The sequence below is a fragment of the Borostomias antarcticus genome (genome assembly GCF_949987555.1).
Source record: "Borostomias antarcticus genome assembly, chromosome: 23".
Taxonomy (NCBI): Eukaryota; Metazoa; Chordata; class Actinopteri; order Stomiiformes; family Stomiidae; genus Borostomias; species Borostomias antarcticus.
In genome coordinates this window covers 11,690,250-11,711,090 of record NC_140256.1, presented here as the reverse complement: position 1 = coordinate 11,711,090, position 20,841 = coordinate 11,690,250, and the positions used below count along the sequence as shown (strand labels likewise).

Sequence of the window (20,841 nt, the reverse complement as noted above, 5' to 3'; positions counted from 1 at the left end):
GTGGCTTTTTAGGTGATTATGTGCAGGGAAGGCCCTGGGGGGACGCTGACAGGCTCTCTAGCTCTGTGTTTGAAATGAGAAACAGCCGTGAGACACGTTACTAAATAACATCCCCACGACGCTGTGAACGCGGCGTGCTGAAATGAGTGCTGTGAATCAGTGGGAGTGAGGAGTGGGACAGGATAAATGAATCAGCTAGGGGATGCTGTCACACATCCATGTGAAGCACAGTAGCAGAGACAGAAAAAGGTTCCCAAGAAGACCAATTAACACACATATAAGGGCATTGCAGGTGTGCCAATCCAGTAAACGGAGAGAGAAATAAAGAGAGAGAGAGAGAGAGAGAGAGAGAGAGAGAGAGAGAGGCTAGGAGGTACTAGGAGGAGTACTAGGAGGACAGTGGATGGTAATTAAGCTCTATGTTAAGCTCTGTCAGGTGCATCTAAAAAGACAATCAATATCTCATGCAAAGAAGTCTTTATTAGTCATGCAACACTACACTCCAACACAAGCATGCAATGGATGACACATGGGTACACACACACACACACACACCTTCAAGTCCACTGATAGAAATGTTTCTCTGTGCACAGAAAACAGAAATGTAAAAATAGAACTATCATGCGGAATTCAAATATGAAGAAGCGTGTCTGGCATATGCAAATGAGCCCCTCCGAAAGAAGACGCATTATGAAACGTTCACGTTTCATAATGCGTCTTCTTTCGGAGGGGCTCATTTGCAACTCAGTCCCCTCTCATCAACAGTATTCATTCAGCTGCAAATGGACGTGTCTGATTAGCATGGGGAGCAGGCGGCGCACACCGTGGCTCCTGTTGTGTTGTGAATGTTCACCGTTTACCTGTGCCTTTTTCCTGTCATCTGTGTCCAGCCTTACCCCCTGGCAACCTACTACAGACAACTCTCCGGTGCTGTGGTTTTAGCGGGTTTATAGCAGGTGTATGAAAGTCTTATTTTGACTGTTACATATGCCAGACACGCTTCTTCTGAAAGAGGAAGTCTAGACTCAGATACTGATACAGATGATTTGAATAGCTATGATGAGCGAACGATGATTAGATAATGAGCGAACTATGATTTGAATAGCTATGTAATAAAGAGCAGTGTGTCACTTCAGAATTATCCGGAATTACGTCATCTTCCTTATTCAGCCTCATTATTTGAGATTCTCCCCTGTAGTGGCAGTATGTACATTGGGTTAGATTGGTTAGGACTGTTCTAAGTTCTGGGTGTGACATGTAAGACCGTGAGCCAGCAGTTCTGGGAAGCTGTATACGGGGTCCTGAGTGCATGTCCTAGCTAGTGGGGTGGCTGTGGCTCAGGAGGTAGAGCGGGTTGTGACCACAGGGTCGGCGGTTTGATTCCCAGCTCTTCCTGTCCACATGTCGAAGTGTCCTTAAGCAAGACACTGAACCCCAAGCGCCTTCCATGGCAGCTTGCCACCATTGGTGAATGACAGGCCATTGTAAAGCGCTTTGTCCGTTAATGTACAAAGGCGCTATATAAATTTAGTCCATTTACCAGAGTCTACACTGGAGCACGCAGCCCTGTTGGTCCAATGCAAACCACACAGACTAGAGAACAATGATCCGGATGGAACACAATGTTGCAGAGGCCGCGTTCCTGTCTGATCTCATAGGGGGGTAGTTCTACAGTATGTTTTACTCAGTGCTCCCTGTCTCTGACTGGTTCTGAGGAAGTTTGCGGTGAGCTCAGAGGAAGACACAGGTGGAGATCCCTGAGGAGCGCACTGAGGGAAGGAAGGAAGGAAGGAAGGAAGGAAGGAAGGAAGGAAGGAAGGAAGGAAGGAAGGAAGGAAGGAAGGAAGGAAGGAAGGAAGGAAGGAAGGAAGGAAGGAAGGAAGGAAGGAAGGAAGGAAGGAAGGAAGGAAGGAAGGAAGGAAGGAAGGATGGAGGTATAAGCAGGGTATAAGAGCCTGAAGGAGTAAGAAACTGGTGGTATCTGGGAGAGGACTTGCTTGTAAACCATCCTTATCCCTCCAGGAGGTGAAGTGAGACCAGACGTGAGTGCACTGGCGATCAGCCTGGATAACCAGGCTAGGAAAGAAGCATCATGGGAAAGGAGGCGTCTGTGAGAGGTAATTCAGAATTGCTATCTACTAGCGTCAGAGTCGGACGTTCACTGTCCCTAAACAGCCCTGCATCGATCGACACAACAAAACCCCCGAGGAAAAAGCACATATTCCTCCAATCACACTTTTACATCCCTCTGGGGCCGGTGGGAGACAGGCAGAGAGAGTGGGAGACGTAAACCTATCTTAAGTGTGAGTTAGCTAGGCTACACCTCTGTATTTGGTGTCAGTCACGACTCCACGTGACTGACATGTCACGCTTTCAGGCGCTCACTGGTCCTGAGTCTGTGACTTTGGGGGCTGAGTGCTCTGTGGCTTCATGCCTGTCAGTAATAACTTCTCAAACTAAACCGTCAGTCAGTTAATCCCCACATGGAGGCCAGTGCTGCATCTGTGGGAAGACAAAGCCTCTGTTTTCGCATTGTCAGAGCCTGGATATCTGTGTTCTCAGAGGATGAAATTTGCCTCTGTCTGTCATGTTGTACTCCGTCTTCCCGGGCCCAGGAACCCAGACAAGCATGACTGACGGCGCAGGAATTAAACCGACTTGAGAGCTGAATGGTTTAACAACATAAATCGATGTCAGAAAAACACAGCTTTCCTCTTGTTTGATGACAAATCTGGAAAATGATCTCACTAGTCACCTCTTGACAGCTGCTGCTTCGTGGATCACCAGTGAGTCATTATTCAAATCAAGTCTGTGAATGAAAGTCCTCAGCTCAGTAATGTACATGTATTACAACACTGGCCTACTTTCCTTCAGTCTGCCTGCTTAATATTTTAAAAACAGCCCATATCAGCTGAGCACAGAGTCAAATGGTGTGTGTGTGTGTGGGGGGGGGGGGGGGACAACTGAGAGATCCAGAGTCAGACTGGGTTGTGAGCTGCAGGAAGTCACAGCAGGGCTCAGCGGAGGAGGCATCTAAACTAAGACCAACAGGGTCTCTCTGGGTCCAGAGCAGCCCGGAGCATCTCACGGGATCAGTCCTCCATCAGTGACTGATGTTGTTTGGACTGAGCAAGCCAAGACCTCGAGCAGGGAAAACACAAGATAAACTCCCTAAATATTGTTTATCGATAGCAAACTGTGCAGGCCAAATATGTTCATTTGTTGGAGTATGGCTTTGTGAGAAAAAGACTCAACAGCAACAAGAAGGCTGCAGGCACAACATCATTATAAGCCTGTAAATATTAAAGACAGCATAAACTATTTCCAAGCTTCTAAGCACACCTGCACGCACGCACGCACACAAACACACACATTAAAAATGCAAAGCCAAATAATTCACACAGTGAAATTAACGAGACAGAAAATGTATCACTGTCACCAACTAACAAATAGGCCCAAATCCTTCAGAACTGTTGCATAAGAATTTTCCATTAATATTAATTAGGAGCTGACTAAAAATGTATAATTTGACACACTAACCAATAACCTGGATGAGTGACTGTATAAGACCAGGATGTCCTGGCTCCCCAAACTGAAACCTGAGTCTCTATATTTCATGTGAATACAGTATGCATGTTAAAACCTTATCTGACAGTTAATCATTGTATTAATGGACTCAGTCTATGATGAAGTTGGGGTCATTTTCATGAGGAGCCCTTAGCTCCACCAGATTCAAGATTGAAGATCTGTTTATTCGGGATGTATATGGTTTACACATACTAGGAATTTGACTATGTTAATGCATCCATAAGCTGATGAAGACGCCATAGGACAGGGTGCAGGACAGGACAGTGTAAAGACATCATAGTGCAAATGCAATACAAAAAAATTTGCAAATACCAAAAAAACAATATAACCAGTAAAAAGAAAGGCACAAATGCAAATTATGATATATATACATATGTATGCTATATGATATATATATACAATGTGTCCAATGTGTGTGTCGTTGAGATTATGTGGAACAATCAGTGGTCCAGTGCAAGTGGTGCAAGGGGTATAGAGTCAGTGGGGGGCTCCGTGGGGGGACACGAGCCTGTTGAGTCTGATGGCTAATGTTCTCTGCCTTGTAAAGATTAAATACTGTATATAAGAGGTCCTAAATTGCACTTGGGTTTGTGGTTTGTTTGGGTGTGTGCCGAATCGCTCAGTCATCTGGCTGCCAGCAAACACAGCAGTCTTGATGTAGCAATTCCGCTGCTCTTTGGAGATTGGTCACAGAGAACAAATATAACTAAGTGTGTTGTGAAGTGATTTATTGAATGGATACGGATCTGAACAACACTACATGTTTGTGTGTATCAAACCAGGCAAGACTGTGATTGAAGGATGTAGGCCTATGTAGGCTACCGTCTCCATGCCTCTAACCCTAACCCTATAGGGAGCCCACAAACAGAGAGTGCTGATCCATCAAGCATGGTCATATCAATTTTACTCAGCTCGTGTTGGATTAAGGTATCTGTGATCTTCTCTTCTGCTATTGCACCAATCACTATATTGACCTAATTGATATCAGGGCATGGTGTGCGCGTAGAGGACGCTACGCGATTCTAACTTCATTAGTCTTTTAGATTTTCACTGTCATCTTATTACAGTGGTGGTGTTAAGACTTGTGTGTGCGATATGTTTATTTGCACCGTTTTACTCACAGAATCACTAGCGTTTTTGCGCTGCGTCTCTTCTCCGGCGGCCCCAGACTCCACCACCAGCTTCTCGAAGCATGCGGAGCCCAGGGACGAGCTCTTCTGTTGGGACAAGATTAAATGGGAGACGGCGAGCTTCGGGCTGCCCGTTAGATCTGGTTTGCTGGTCGACGCTCCAGCGACGGCCCCCAGCCGTTGCCCCGAGCTGCTGCAGGGCTCCGGGTTACTGCAGGGGGACTTCTCCAGCTCGAAAGGCGCCGGGGCAGAGCAGAGGAGATTCGGCTGTGAGGACGAAAAGATGCGGTCCAACTGTTTCTTTTTTCTTTTGAACATCCACATCCCCGTCTCCTTTTTACTATCTGCGCTGCGACGTTCGGAGCCTAATTTCGGGCTCAACCACGGTTTGGTTTTCTCTTGAAAATTCTTCCACATCCTCCGTTGATAGGACAGCGATTCCTGTCCTTTCGCACCGCTGTCATCCTTTGGTTTGTCCTCCATGGTCCCCGTGCAGCAGCCGGCCAGTCTGAGCGCGCAGCGCAGCGTTGGCTTAGCTGATGTACTGTAAGCACTTCAGTAATCAATCTACTCCGCCAAGGAGCAGCACAAGATAACAGGGGTGTGTGCACGCAGGAGCTCCTCCGGAGTACTACGTTTTCCGTGGTTAAATTTGTCAAACATCAACAGTGTGAATCTCACTTAGTCTACTTAGCTGTTTGACGGTATAGTCTAGTGATTGAGCAGAAATCTGCATGCACAATGAAAGCAATTGAGCTCTGGTCGCAATAATAATTGTTGTTGAACGCATCCAGACTTCAAAATCTAATATGAATCACATTAAAAGAAGATACTGGTTTTCAGTTAGTGTCCCCGCGGGTGTCCTATAAGCAGGAGCCTGTACAGGCAAGACTGAAGGCTGCAATGCGCCTCCTACTGGTCAACCTTGTCAATGGGTTCGAATAGATGAAGATCTGCTGTGGTCATCTTACTGCACCCTGTGATTCCTAGATTTCCAATTTTAACTTAATAATAATATATTATATATATATATATTATTTGCTCTATTCTCTCCCCGTGTGTGTGTGTGTGTGTGTGTGTGTGTGTGTGTGTGTGTGTGTGTGTGTGTGTGTGTGTGTGTGTGTGTGTGTGTGTGTGATAAATGACACGATACAGTATGAATAGGTCAAGCAAGCATGTCAAACAACTATTATAATCTTCCACAAACTCTAACTCAGAGCACTCACCCTCTGGGCCCTGTCTCAGCCTTGGCCTGCACCTGGCCTGTTAACTCACTCACTCTACATTCTAGCCAAGTCAACATCATTACTCTCTGTCTCTCTCTCTCTCTCTCTCTCTCTCTCTCTCTCTCTCTCTCTCTCTCTCTCTAGCACATATCCATTGCATCCCACAAATGATGACACTGGAATAGCCAAATGCAAGGATCAATGCTCTGGGGGAACTCATCCCCATTATATCAAGCAGACAATGAGAGATGGACAGCTGAGGGACCTGGACACAGAATGATGTGTGCCTGGTGATTGGTTAGTAGTTGTCACACGGTGCATGAGCTCTCGCAGTAATAACGGTTCACCCCCACTCAGATTCTAACCCACCTTACGACTGAGCACATCCACTGACAGGTATGTACCTGTATGGACCGTGGACACCTACTCTCACAAGGCCAGATTGAGTAAACCTGTGGAGACTAGACCTGCAAAATGTCCACTTCAGCTTAATTCCTGTAGTTGGTTGTCAGTTTGTTGCATTGTCGTTTATGTAAGCACATAACAGTAGAAGGTGTGTTTGAATGTAATTGGTGTGCTTGTTGAAGCCTGCACACCAATAACAATGCCTTTAATGGTGTACTACTCATTGTCACTGTGCCACCCTCCCGTCTTACAAAGCCAAGGTCTGAAGAGAGGGCACTATCACTGTAGACTATCCTCACATCTCTGTGCATTAAGGTAGATGGGGAGTTGTGTCCAGGTGCCAAGCTATTCCCTTGAGACTGGCAATGGCACGAGCGTGGGAATGGTGCCAACGATTAATGGGAACTAACTGACTCACTGAGCTGTGACATTGTTGACAAGCTATTCATTCAACACTTTTGGAGTGCACTCTACGACATCTCAGTCTCCCTTCAGCCAGTGTGGTGAAACAGCCTGACTCACACATGCAACTACAATCAAGATATCTAGACGTGTAGAACATATCATGAGCCAGCAAGGATATTTTGTCCATTCAGTAATTGCAGGCATTCGGGTGAGATGGTATTGGAGCGTTCAAATGAAAAAGAAGGTTCTCAGAATGTTTTCAGGGGCTTGATCTCAGTAGAGCATTTATTAGGATAGGTACTGTATCAATGTGATCTGAGACGAGGGTGCAGGGATGAGACACTACTGAGAACCGGGAGTTTATCTGAGGCATCAAGGTGTTTGACAAGATTGTCGGTTCATATGCTAATTGAAAATGTTCTTTTTGTGTGTGTCGGAGAAAGCTCTTTTCAAACTCTGTTCATGGTTTTGTTGGACAGTAGCCTAGATCAAAGTACTTTTTTGCTAATGGGATTTCTTGGGATTTTCTTTGGTTTTTCTGCAGAGTAGATCAAACAGTTGAGTCAGAAAGGAGGAAGGAAGGGGGCAGGATTGCAGATATTCTAATTGGCTTGTAGTTCCAGTTCATCTTCACTAAGCTCGACATGCTCTGCCACAGCTTCAGTAATGAGACAGACTGGGTGAGTAATAACCTCCCACACATTGTAACCAACTGCTGTCGGTAGTAAACCATATTGATCTCATATCAAAATGAACTGCCGGGAAAGAGCATTCAGTACAATACAGAACTGTGTCACAACAAGCTCTTCTGGTTTGCTTGCTGAGCTGGCCTTCTCAAAAACATCAATCAAACACATGGTTGTGTTGTTGCCAGGTTGAAAGTGCCTAGTGGCACTCCCCATTAGGCTTACTGCAGTTACCAAGTGACCAACACAAACACAGAGAAGAGAACACTACAGTATAGACCATTGGCATGTAAGTACACTATTCACTCTATCAATAGGTTTACCCTAATGTTTGATACATTTCGAGGTTCTAGGCCGACAAGGAAAAACATTAGAATGAAAGGCATTCACAATACAACAAAAACGAAATTATATTTATTTCATCCAGGGTATCCTGTTCTGGAGAAGTAAGATGTCACACGAGTCCATGTTACAACCTTACCAGCCCTACGACAGGTACGTGTTCCAAACAACAACTTTCCGAGAGTCTGTTGCCTCTCTCTCTGTTCCAGTCCTGTGATGGATTCAATCACTGAAGAGGCACACTTCGAAACAATTCCTCTGGTGGTAAAGAGTTCTGAGAAGCAGCAGTGACCTTTCTGTCTGCCCTCACCATGATCAAATTAATCCCTAATCATGACGTCGGATACTGCAGCGTTGCACAGCCGGCACAGGCTGGAAGTTTTTCTTGGCCCGGGAATATGTGATTTATTTGATTTTATCCTCTTGAATTATGGACCAATGGTTGCTGTGCGGAGCACCATGACATTTACCTCATTGCTGTACTTCAGTGCCATTTTTATTAAAGAAAAAACAGGGAAATGGTCTGGATTGATTAAATAATTGATTTAAAACAATGTCAAATGGCCTGTCAGTATGCAGTAGGCACTAGAACAAGGCTGAACCAGTACCATCCCCCGCCCCAGGTCGGATCTGATAGAGGGCCGGCTGACCAATCAGGAGGGTCTGATGGGCGTGCTGCTGGAGCAGGCGCTGAGGATCAAGGAAGAAGTGTCGGCCAGCGTCCAATCAGAGGCTTTCTCTCACAGGCTGCTGGAGAACTACATCCACACCATCACGCACATCGTTAAACAACTCGGCACAGACCTCCAGGTAGAGTCTACAACAGCCACACTCACTAAACAGCCCAGCACAGACCTCCAGGTAGAGTCTACAACAGCTACACTCACTAAACAGCCCAGCACAGACCTCCAGGTAGAGTCTACAACAACCACACTCACTAAATAGCCCAGCACAGACCTCCAGGTAGAGTCTACAACAGCCACACTCACTAATGCTAGGGTCTGTTCAACTGTTTACTGCCCTTTATGGCTGCGTTGCAGGAAACTGCATGGTGCTGTATTATGATATGTCAACTTGCAATGCTCCTTGCATCGATCTTAAAGAGGCAGTGAGGTCAGAGTAAATGACAGGTACTGTACTAGGTGTCTCTGTGTGTGCTTCTCTCTCTCTCTCTCTCTCTCTCTCTCCTCCCTCTCTCTCTCTCTCTCTCTCGTTGATTACATCTGATAGATTGGCAGGGGGTACTAAACAAGCCTCGCTGTTTCACTCAGCCATATGGTACTTATCCTCATACTGTACGTAAGCAAAGTTCACTTTGGCAATGTCCAATAAATCGTTGTGGAGTTCTGGAATGGTTGCCAATAAGGCTATTTAGTAGAGGAATTGTAATAATAACTGTGGGGCATAAAGGTGGGTTCATCAAATAAATCAATGCCAAGAGTATTTTTTGCCAGGGCAGCGTTTGGTCAGAACAGAGTAATAACATTATAACATAACCTTATACAGGAAGCACAGCACAGTGAGTTCATCTCCAGTTAGGCTATTTATGTTGAGTAAGTGGTCCTCATGACCTCAAATTAAAACAATAAATCATATCCTCTAACTGTGTTTTTGGTCGTCTGGTAATATGCAAAACGGTGAGCTGAACACTCCGTAGCAGAGATAAAGTTAATGAGACTCTCCATTCACCCGTTCAGTGTTCCCTGTTCCTATCTGCCCGGGAACACAGCTCTGTGTTAGAGGAGTCGCTGAAGCCTGGCTGATTTGTCTGGCTCCAGCGGTCATCTCTGCAGAGGTGTGACTGTCACCAGCAGCTTCACAGTAGGGCTTGTGTCGTTCTAATCCATCAGGCGCTGCAGGGCCAGATCGCCCAGAGAGACTGTGTCAGCACGGAGACCTCGTTCGCTGTTCAGAGTCTGGATCACAAAAACCTGACAGGCATAGGGGACCTCAGAGGCAGAGTGGCCAGGTATACACATCACTGCCTGTCAGCGTGCTTCTCTAACTGCAACCTTCGACCACTGCATTGTATTGCCTAACTAACACACACAAAGACACATACAATACACACACACAGCATTAAATATATTTGACAACTAGTCCAACTAACACACAGATATACAAACAACATTACATAGTCCCCATAGGCTTCTGAGATTGATTTGTCTCATTGTTGCTCCACACATATATGGCGTTTGATTGCCGGCGCCAGTGTAGAGCTTGGTAATGAAACCATAAATTGAGCAGAGGATGAGTATGTGTGCGTGTGCGTGTGCACGCGCACACACACACACACACACACACACACACACGCACACACACACACACACACACACACACACACACACACACACACACACACACACTATAAAGATGTTGCTATTGGGAGTCAATTTGAGTTGAAGCTTTTCATGGATGTTTAAACCTATTGCACTATAACCTCCAAGAGATTTATGTAAGCAATTGAAAGGATTTATATTTTACTTGTCAGATGTAGAGTGTCAGATTTTTCCACCACACTGTCTAGGCATTCAGCCTACAAACAAGTATTCATTTGACAGAACATATTTATTGTCTTCATTGTGTAACATTCTGTGAGCAAAATCTGGAACAAAAACTGGAGCAGAATTACAGATAAAGTTAGGTAGGAAAGTACCTGCATCATCAGCTGTTCCGCCACTGTGTGTTTGTGTGTGTGTGTGTGTGTGTGTGTGTGTGTGTGTGTGTGTGTGTGTGTGTGTGTGTGTGTGTGTGTGTGTGCGTGTGTGTGTGTGTGTGTATCTATCGGTGGGTCGGACTATCCTTCCTCTCGCAGGTGTGATGCCAGCATCGGCAAGCTGTCAGGTGACGTGAGGCGTGGGGAGACTGACCTTCTCCGACTACAGCAGGATGTCTCAGAGCTCAGGTCAACTCTGGAACTCCAACTCAGGGACATGGAGACCAAGGTGCCCACATCTGTTAGACCAGTCTGCTTTGTTCCTCTCTGCCAATCCAGAGCTCCCTTCTCTGTCACAGAGACCAAAACAAACTCATCTGTCATTGCCTCAACTGTAAGACTACAGTACACAGTACGTTGATCTTTTCCCTTTGGGATCAATATCTGAGTAAATACAAACAGCTCTGGGTATGTTTAGCGCACATATGTCAGCATGCCCTTGCCCCACCCCATCTCCACCCTTAGCCTCCCACCCTGTCCCAGAAGGCACTCTGTTCTGCGGGCTGGGCAGTAAATCACAGAGATTGCAGCACATTAACTCTATAGGAGACGGAGTGGTCAAGCGCTGCCATAAAGGTAATTGGAAAACAGGAGAAAGTGGGTCACTGCCATTAGTAGAAGCAAGAGGCCAAGCTGCCGTTCTGCTACAGTAGCTCCAAGGGCAAACTAGAATGCGCACACTAGATATGATGACATGCAGTCCATATAACTGTACACTGAAGATTTTTTTCTTTGGTCACCAATTTGTTTGCCTACTGTATCTGTCTAGGACTAGTGTTAATTCTGTATACAAATGCAGATGTATTTGTCGGTCACTGATTGATCAATATATTGATCCCTCGGTGATATATGATAATATATTGATTTGTCTGTGTCTATGTGTCCAGCTGTCCCAGGCAGTGGGTAAACTGGAAGTCTCTCTGACGGAGCAGGGTCTCGGCCAGAGGTCCTCCTGGACAGATCTGCACGGCCACATCAAACTGCTGGAGGACAGGTGGGTCAAGTTTGTTCAGAAAAAGATCACACCATGTCCTGGAGCTCCAAATCAATCTCCAGAAATACATTTAACCCAAGATTAGGACTCCTCCCCTCACCTGAAATCCATGTCACCCAAACAGCCAATGTTCTCAAAACCAAGGTTCTTGAGTCAATTCTCGATTCTTCCGCAAAGACTCAACACATAAGTCTCTGAAACCCTTTAGAGTGACCTTTGCAGGCCCAGAGGGAGGGAAGTGATGCATGCTGCGTCTGTGACTGGAGGCACTGTGCTTCTGCTGAGAGTGGGCCTGCTTTCTGCTCTAACAGCTTTGTTGTTGTTCCCAAGGTTATTTTTCACGCCTCTTTGGTGTTGATCTGTCCTCTCTGGAGCTGAGGCCCAATCGAGACTGAGCTGAGCTATTATTATTCAACTGTCTGATTCCCTGTTCGAGCGTAACCTAAACGGCACATTGAAGTTGAGAGTTACTTTTGACAGATTTAGAGCTTCTGTGACAAGCTGTGCCTTATTTACATGGCTTAGAGTCAACAGATTATTTAATCTTTCTGAGTTGCTGCCTCTTCGGCATGGTGTGGACATGCAGAAGAACAGATTGCTAACGTTGTTCGTCTCTGGCGAAGACGGACAGCACTTGGTTGGTCCCCGGGCGCGTCCCAAGCATCCCAAAAGAGTGTGTTGTGTGACAATTAAAAAAAAAAAAATCTTCAAAATACCCTACCTCTTACCAAATGTGCCTGCACAGTGCAATCTGGTCAAAGACCCCACAGGGTCTGCATACAGATCTCATGTCTCCTTAGAATATGTACCATGTTGGTTACTGTAAATGCAAATTCATAATCACAGTCTCCTTCCTAAATGTTCTTGTGTTTAGACCTCTATTATGCTTTGACTCTGGGTAATCAATCTATATCTGCTGTCAATGTTAGTTGCCGGCGTCAGGTGATGAATGAGACAGCCACTGTCCCCTGGTGAGGCTCATTTGCAGTGAGACCACGTCCTGTTGCACAGCCCAGCTGTCAGCTGTCCTTTATCTCTCTCGGTCTCTCTGTTAGTCTCTCTGACTCTCTTTCTCATGTACTGTACACCCGCGCCCAACATACATCACTCTCTCACACACATATGCAAGCACACACGCACGCACACACACACACACGCACACGCACGCACACACACACACACACACACACACACACACACACACACACACACACACACACACACACACACACACACACACACACACACCAGAGTGATGTTTGCCTCATTAAGCCTCTCAGTAGAAACTCATTATAAGAGGAAAGAATAACAATGAAAGAGACTAAGTTTAAGAAACTACATTTTTAGACACCAAACGATGGCTTTGCCATCCTGATCACGTAGGCCTAATCTCACATTCTGTTTCTCTCACACACAACACCTTCACACTTGCGAATTAGGATCTGGCGAGGCCATTCCCGTGGGGAATATTTTGATTAGTCATTGGGCATATTGTGCACCAGTATACGCAGAACGCCTTCGTGGAAAGCTGACTCAGCTTGCCCAAGGTGCTAGCTTCTATCAGACCCATCTTCACAGCTCAGCTCAGTGAGTTGTGTTTTTTTTTTTTGTGAACGCAGTGACAGACTATGAGAGACTAGCCATGCTCCTTGGTTGGGTAGCCTACCAGCTGCATACGGAGAAGTGCTGCCATCAACTCAGTTCGCCAGAAAAGCCTGGCTCTGAATGCCTCCTCTCATGCAAACGCTGCTTCACCTGCTGGGTGTCAGAAATATTACATATCTCAACACCATGAAGACTGGCTGCGAACCATCACAGCTCAACAGCCGTACACTCCAATAGTGAAGTGCAAAACTCACACCTGCCTAATACAATAATGCATGTGGATGATTGACATCCCATAATTGATAAGTCAAAGGTTCAACTAGAAATATCGCTTCACGGATGTATGCCTCTGCCAAATGTCAGGTTGCTCTAAACATGTTTTGTGAACTTGACCTTAAGTCAAGTGATATTGACCTTTGATGCGCCGGGCGGAGGCATAAAAACCATGTTTCTCTTCTGCAGGAGCTCCAGCGGTCTGAAGGAGGCCAGGGAGGACACAGACAGGCTGAGGAGGTGGGTGGAGGAGCAGCTACACAGCGCAGACCAGACACACGCGCAGGGCAGCGAGCAGCTGCAGTCACTACTGCACGACAGAATGGTACGGCTTGTGTCTGTCTCGTAGGGTTCCACACTGCGCCCGCAATGTTGACATGCTGCAGACGCAAATAAAACATTCCTAATGTGTGCGTATGTGTGTGTGTCCACAGAAGGAGGCCGAGGGGCGTCTGGACGGGCAGCTCCGTCTCCTGGCTGTGCGTGTGGAGACAGCTGAGGGTCAGCTGGAGAAAGAACGCCGGGCAGACAGGCTGCGGCGCTCCGAGGCCAAACTCCATAGCAGGATCAACGCCGTGGAGGCCTGCCTCCGAGAGGAGCTGCAGCTGGTCAAGCAGGAGTACCAGTCAGGTGGGATACTATACTCAGTTCCTCTGTTGGTTTGATTTTGAACTGAGAACTCTCTGTGATTGGTGTAGACTCCTGGAGACTGACTTTGGGAGTTAGTTGGCCACATGCATGTAATTCCTGAGCAGTCTTGCCTACATCAGAAAACTTCTGATGAAGGTAAGACTGCTCTGGAATTACAATCCTGGAATTAATGAGCCAGGTGCTCCGATTCAGTTGACCTCTGGAATCATTCATCATTCATCCATATACACCAAACACACAGGTGTCTGAGCCTGTTCTAATTAACAGGCCTAATCAGATCCACCTGAGCTGAGAACTCGATACAGGAGGCTGCTATCTGGACCAGTTTAACAGTGATATAAGACTAGAGGCATGGCCGATTTTATAGGGGCGGGCAAGTGCCCCTCCTGATTGGCCAGCCCAACTCTGCTCAAATTCTTAAAAAAAAATATCTATAATATATTTTTTTTAACTAATTAACACAATTATTAAATACATAATTGTGGTTTGTACCAGTTTGTGTTAGGTCATCATTCATTTTAAAAGTGTTTTTATTACTTAAACTAGGCTACCTTTAAAAAAAAAAAATAGGCTATTCATAATCCACCAATGGCACAACTCGTCCGTCGACCTCAACTATTTCCGGTTTGATCTGTTACCGCAAAAAAAAAAGAAAAGCTCAACAAGCTACAACTAGCCAACTTCCTCACAAGAGCTATAAAAACAATTGACCACTTCTTAATAAAAAAAATTAAACTGGCAATGCTAAAGAAGGATCTACCACTCGAAATGACACCGCAGCAGGTGCAATCAAATGCAGAAGTGCTCCAGAGGCTATCGAAGCTAGCACTAGCACTAGCACTAGCAACATCACCATCGGCGAGGAAGCTAGCACCAGCAGGCAGTTGCAGTTTGATGTTGTGATGTTGGGTATGGCCTAGTGCTCGGTCATAAAGTCACATTGACATGCTCGTGGTGTCTAGATAAAGTTTGATGCGTTGTGCATATTGAATTGTCATACGGATTCCTTATTAGCATACTGTTCACAACTGGCATTCTTTGTAAATAGATGGGACGAGACGGCAGAACTGTTTTTTTTTTTCCCACGTCAAAATGTTGCCCCCCCTACTCTCAGAGGGTAAAATCGCCTATGACTAGAGACATGGCTAGGTTACTTCATTGCAGGACATAGTACCTGCGCCGCTCAAAGAGAGACTAGTTCCCAGAAGCAGGGTCAAAATGAAATGAATATACTTAATGTGAAAGAAAACGATAACAGCACAACAGGAAGTCCACCACAAATGGAGATGGATCTACAGTTGCTCCTGTAAAACCTTGCGGGGAACTGTTTAGGGCCGGTGCCATCTTTGTCAACAGCATAGGATCAGCCATGGGACACACAGGCAGGCAGGGCCAAGATTGCCTCACAGCCTCACATCCATCCTTATTCCCGTCCCATCCCGGTGGTGCCAATTTGCCGCTTATTTTCCCAGGCAGAGAGTGGGTGTTGACTCCGACCTCACTCATTCTCACTCTCTCTCTTTCCCACTCTCTCACTCTCTGAGGGGTCATCTGAAAACTAAATGAGGGACGGCTCAATAAATCGGAGGAGCTGCAAATCGAGTCATGAATCACGGCGCAGCCGCCAGTCTGCAGGCTAGCTATAGCTGGCCAGGCTGGCGCTAGACAGACACTTTAATCCTTCACCTCTTTGTCCTCGGAGGAGCTGAGATGAGCAGAGAGGTGCAGGAGGGCCAATGCATAATAGACAAGGTTTTTAATGATGGGGCACACAGAAAGCTATTAACTCTGGTGGTCCAGCGAAGCTCCTCGTCAACCCTGTAGACCAATAGGCAATTTATTCACCTTCCTCACTACCTACCTATCCAACCTCCCTCCCCTCTCTCTCTTTCTGTGATTAACAGGGTTCAAATCCATCCATGATGCCATAGATTCCCTGAGACAGATAGGCGACGCCAAAGCCCGCCTGGACAAAGAGAAGCTGCAGAAGGATATCAGACACATCCACAGGAAGGTGGTGGAGCTAAGAGACACGTGACGCCCCTCTGGAGTGGAAGTCTGTCTCTAGTGACCCCAGGAGAACTGAGGCACCAAGTTTTAAAACTTTGATCTAGTGTACAAGAAGGAAGGGGCTCTTTGTTCATTTGTTTGATTTGATTTATTTGAGGTGTGAGTTCAAAGCTGCAGATATGGCTGTGTATTGTCTCCTAAAATAGATTATATAAACAGTAGATGTTTAATCTTGCACAAAAACCAAGCATCATATATTTGATCATTAGAGCAACACAATATAGATGGTAGAGTTAGCTTTCTTTCCTTTATGTTGGCCAATAGTCTACTTTGCATGGTGATCACATGGGTGCATCTATTACATGGAGGTATAGATCTAATGTAATTGGTCATTAAACACTATGTCCATCCTCCCGTTCTCCTTAATTTATTTTATTGATTGGACAAAATAGAGCTTTCCTTAATCACTGAACAAATGACGAGAGGATTCACGTGTCCGGATCGAGAAGTGAAAGTGAAACTGTAGGCAAACACGAGTGACGTGTTGTCGTGGAAGGTAAGAGTCCATTCTTATTTTAATAAATTTACCGATAAGCCTTTTGAATGGCAAATGGGTCAGTAAACACGCCAAACTAAACTTAGGCTACTTAAAGCAGGCAACCGCGGCATACAGTAGGCTTTAATTTGTTCAAAATAATTACTGATACGGCTTCGTATCATTTCAACGATAGACGTGTCCACACAATATGAAATGTTGCACATTGTCCTCAATATTATGATTTTGATTGTGATACTATTATAAATCTATATATTATTTAATATTCATATTCTATAGAAGCCTATTCTCTTTCACCAAGATTCGAAAACTTTTGGCTTCTCTTTCACCATGCCTAGGCCTACTACTGTAGCTCCATGCAGAGACGGCACACCAAAACATCTAACATGTAACCGAGCTCAATCTTTTTGATTGCTCTCATCCCAGGATGTCTGTGACTTTCTTCGGCTGGGAGGTCACCTATGACGACGACTCTCCCCTGGAGGTGGAGCTGCGGGCGGCGCAGCAGCCTCGAGACGGCCGTACGTACACCATGTACCATGGCACCAGCGTCCAGACGGCGCGCGCCATCATCGCCAACGGGTTCGTGCAGTCGCCCGACGGCATGCTGGGACCTGGCGTGTACGTGAGTCGCAACCAGAAGAAGGCAGAGCGCTACCCGCTGAACGCCCCCGTCACTGACCGTGTGGTGCTGCGGCTCAATGTCGACGCCGGGCGGGTCAAGCGCATCGACACGGACAACCACCCCATGCAGAAGAGCTGGCACGCGGCCGGGTACGACACCGCCTGGGTGCCCCCCAACTGTGGCATGCGTGCGGTGCCGAGCGGCCTGGAGGAGGACTGCGTGTTTGACCCTCAGCGTATCGAGGTCAGGGGCGTCGCCCTGGCGCCCGACACCGCAGTCCAGACGGAGTTGCAGCGGCTCATCGCCCGGTCGCCCGGCCGGAAGGGGAGAGGGAGGCAGCAGGGCGCTGGCGCCAAGGCGGGGGCTGGAGGGGGTGCGGGGACCGGAGGGGCTGCGTGTGCCGTGTGCAAGAGGAAGACGCCGCCAGGTCACACGCACACGCTGCAGCCGTGCTGGGGTTGCGGACAGAACATCTGCACCCTCATGGTCAAACATGTCTGCCCTGCCAGCGGCTAAGGGACTGGGGTGGGGGGGACAGGGACGCAGAGGAGGATGGAAACACTAATCGTTTCAGGCTTAAGGGTGCAGCCTACAGTCATACTGTATCATGGATAAAGTGCAACCCAGGGACCTCAATCCTCCCTGTCATTATGCACAACTGTTAAATTGTTAAAATCAGTCCTACATTGCACAGCAAGATGGAGAAACGTGGAGTTGGGCTGCTCACCGGTTCTCTGTCGTATGTGATCCAACTGTAAAAAGATACAAACAACTGATCTCCATTTCTCTTGGTGAAATAGCACAATCGTTCTTTTCTTTGCTGTCAGATGATCAATAAAGTTATTTACTACATGCGGGTAGTCGTTTTTTTTGTTGTATTTTTAATTGACACAACCTCAGCCCAGATGGCCAAACATCCATCTCACATTAACTCATTGGTTGCGTTACTGAAAGGCCACTCATCGCTTTTCTATAGGCCTTTAGGTGATAAGAAGACAGCCGGTCTTCACAGTATCCCTCTCGTATGACCATGCAAATACCGACTTGTGGTTAGGCTGAGGAAAAGTGTTGGTCTGCTGCATCAGTAGCTTGTTCTTGGGAGCAAGTTGCAAAAAAAAAAAAAAGCTTTGATATTCAGCGATCAACCATTTACTCCATGTGGCAATATCTGTCAAATCAAGATCCCGCTCTGAGGAAGGCACTTATGAACAATACTGAGAAATGACAACACAAAATCAGCGCACGTTTGTTATGTCCAATACCACCAGTGCACAGGGTATGTGGTCTTTAGTCTGCAGGAATGCATTTTAAAGATCGACAGCCATGTAAATACAACCACGGCCAATGGTTTGACAGGTCAGGTGGCTGTTCTCTAAACTCTACGACTGATACAGTAAGCCCAGTGGCATTAAGTGCATCTTATTCTATTTGCTGTATTAGCGTCCAATGAATTACGCCTTTAAATAAGCATCCCCTTTAACAACCACATGCAGGAAGCCTTCATTCCTGGACACGTTTGACTGAGATGGAAAGGGAGATACTTTAGACGGGCAGAAGAATGAGGACAAGCAGTTCACAGACGGTCGTTTTCCCTTCCTTGTATTGTTAACGGCGTCTGTGTTTCGCCGCGGGGCGAGGTAAGAGGAGAAGAGACGTCGGAGGAGGAGTGTCTGTAGAGGAGAATCAGCCGGAGGCGTTCGAAGAGGTGAGCGCCGTGTGGAAGTCCAGCAGCCGTCTGTCTCCACAGGCCTTGGCTTGATCCAGCAGGGTCTGCAGACAGACAGACAGACAGACAGACAGACAGACAGACAGACAGACAGACAGACAGACAGACAGACAGACAGACAGACAGACAGTAGCAGATAGAACTGAGGACAGGGCAGTGAGACGGAGCGCTGTCGTGGGCCATCTTTGGGGTCTAGTACCTATCGCATGGGTTGAAACCTCCCACAACCACAGTTTACTCAAATGAGATGGCTACTTCCCAGACCCTATACTTCAAAGAGATAAAGTATATTGTGACAAAAAGCCACACGTTGTCCTTGCCTCTCCTTTCTCCTCTCTCCTGTGAAGAGTTGAGCTGGGATTGATCTTGTGTGAGCTTGTCCTGCAACCCATCCGGGCTCTCTCTCCCTCTCTCTCTCTCTCTCTCTCTCTCTCCTCACTGAAACAGTAAACCTGATCTCATCTGGCCTGCCTGCTGAAGGGGACAAAGACACAATACACAAAGTCACGAAGCCTCTTTGACTCTCCTTCGGGTTCATATTTCCATTATGACCCATGCTCTGTGTGTGTGTGTGTGTGTTAACTCCTGGTTCCCTACCCCTCTCCTACTCTTTGGAGTGGGTGGCACTCCTAAACAGGGCTCTACACTAACGTTTCCAGTAGTAGCACCGATGGTGCGACCAACCTTTTAATTGGGGGGCACCAGCACATAACGCGGTCTCACCAGAGAGGCACAGCCCCCGCGCCCAGTGAGCGGGCGTGGCGGCGAAGAACGTGATAGTCTATATCGGTTTGGGCTTTACTTGCAGTATACAACACAGCACAGCATTCCCCTCATAGCGCAACCATGAGTACTGCGCTAGCCATTGGTTCAAAGTAGTACTCCCTCTTCTTCTCAGTGTCTCGTGAGTCTAGCTGCACTGTCATGGTCAGTAGCTACTTGGCTGGTGATGGGGGAATCCCACGTGAAATTTTAGCTTGCGTGTACTCAAAAAATGGTCGCATATGCCGTTTGGGTCGCAGTCTCGAGCTCTGCTAAACCAACTTAGACGAGTGGTCTGAGTTGCGAGCGGCGTCACGCGGGCGTGGTGGTCGGCGTGAACTCACGTCCATCAGCTCAAGGTCGTCCTGGGCGTGGAGGTGTCGGAGGAGGTACCAGCGGGCCACAGACGCCACCGTGCGCGGGTAGCTCTGGGAGGACGCGTACACCACCCTCTCCAGCAAACGCCTGGTCTCCCTGGAGGGGGGGGGGGGGGGGAGGAGCACAACAGTGGGGTCAGACCCGAGTGGGGGCACGGCCAGGACGATTTGAGCAGCGGGTCATCTACCTGGCGCCCATCTTGTTGGAGAACTGTAGCAGCGCCTGGATGAGGGCGGCGACGGGGGAGGGGCCAAGTTTCAGCACCTCGGTGGTCGCCTCCTTCACCAGCTCCTTCCACTCACTGCCAGGGACGTTCGCCTGGGGGAAGGTAGACACACACACACACACACACACACACACACAGAATCAAGTTCTGCGAGTTCACACTAACAAACACAAACTGCATATCTAATTCTACTCCCCTTTAAGCTGATTCAAGCAGCAGACTTTCTTCGTGGGCGTTTCGGCATAACACCGGTCAGCCAGCCACTGTGGGGCCGCTGCGTCACTGGCGCGGGTTGTGGACCGGATGAAAAGCTTATCCTCCCCCAGCCCGACGACACCTGTCCTCGGTGCTGTTTGCATTTCCACCTGGCCTTGCTCTCTCGTTGCTGCTGTCGCATCCAGTAGTGCCTCCTGTCACCCATATTTACCCATCTCTCCTCTCCTCTGCCCTGCCCCGCTGCCAACGTCTGTGACCTGACACCTGCTGTTTGAACAGTAAAGGCCTCCGGGTAGACTGTCCTGTACTATCCCTCGGTCG

General features: G+C 47.3%; 4 protein-coding genes across 6 annotated transcripts in view; 2 read left to right on the top strand and 2 right to left on the bottom strand.

Moving 5' to 3' along the window:
- mctp1a (multiple C2 domains, transmembrane 1a) overlaps positions 1 to 5,201 on the bottom strand; it is a gene marked incomplete at both ends in the record, with an annotated part of 149,124 nt that extends 143,923 nt beyond the window's left edge. For all 3 annotated transcript variants that reach the window (XM_084456773.1, XM_084456774.1, XM_084456775.1), the window contains one exon: positions 4,710 to 5,201. In XM_084456773.1, coding sequence (XP_084312899.1) covers positions 4,710 to 5,201 — 492 coding nt within the window. The remainder of the gene's footprint in view (positions 1 to 4,709) is intronic.
- A 2,705-nt stretch (positions 5,202 to 7,906) lies between these two features.
- On the top strand, positions 7,907 to 16,059 carry fam81b (family with sequence similarity 81 member B; the record flags this gene model as incomplete). Its single annotated transcript, XM_084456843.1, has 8 exons — positions 7,907 to 7,935; positions 8,406 to 8,592; positions 9,633 to 9,751; positions 10,598 to 10,739; positions 11,386 to 11,492; positions 13,560 to 13,695; positions 13,805 to 14,000; positions 15,926 to 16,059. 8 exons carry the CDS (start codon positions 7,907 to 7,909, stop codon positions 16,057 to 16,059), a joined length of 1,050 nt encoding a protein of 349 aa, XP_084312969.1.
- A 955-nt stretch (positions 16,060 to 17,014) lies between these two features.
- Positions 17,015 to 17,728, top strand: gig2p (grass carp reovirus (GCRV)-induced gene 2p; the record flags this gene model as incomplete). Its single annotated transcript, XM_084456842.1, has 1 exon — positions 17,015 to 17,728. One exon carries the CDS (start codon positions 17,015 to 17,017, stop codon positions 17,726 to 17,728), a length of 714 nt encoding a protein of 237 aa, XP_084312968.1.
- Positions 17,729 to 18,216: 488 nt separating this feature from the next.
- Positions 18,217 to 20,841, bottom strand: part of skic3 (SKI3 subunit of superkiller complex) — a 17,739-nt gene continuing 15,114 nt past the window's right edge. Inside the window, exons 39-41 of the mRNA XM_084457275.1 lie at positions 20,266 to 20,396; positions 20,045 to 20,174; positions 18,217 to 18,982 (exon numbers count right to left, since the gene is read on the bottom strand). Of these exons, the coding sequence (XP_084313401.1) occupies positions 18,896 to 18,982; positions 20,045 to 20,174; positions 20,266 to 20,396 (348 nt within the window). The 3' untranslated portion in view covers positions 18,217 to 18,895. The remainder of the gene's footprint in view (positions 18,983 to 20,044; positions 20,175 to 20,265; positions 20,397 to 20,841) is intronic.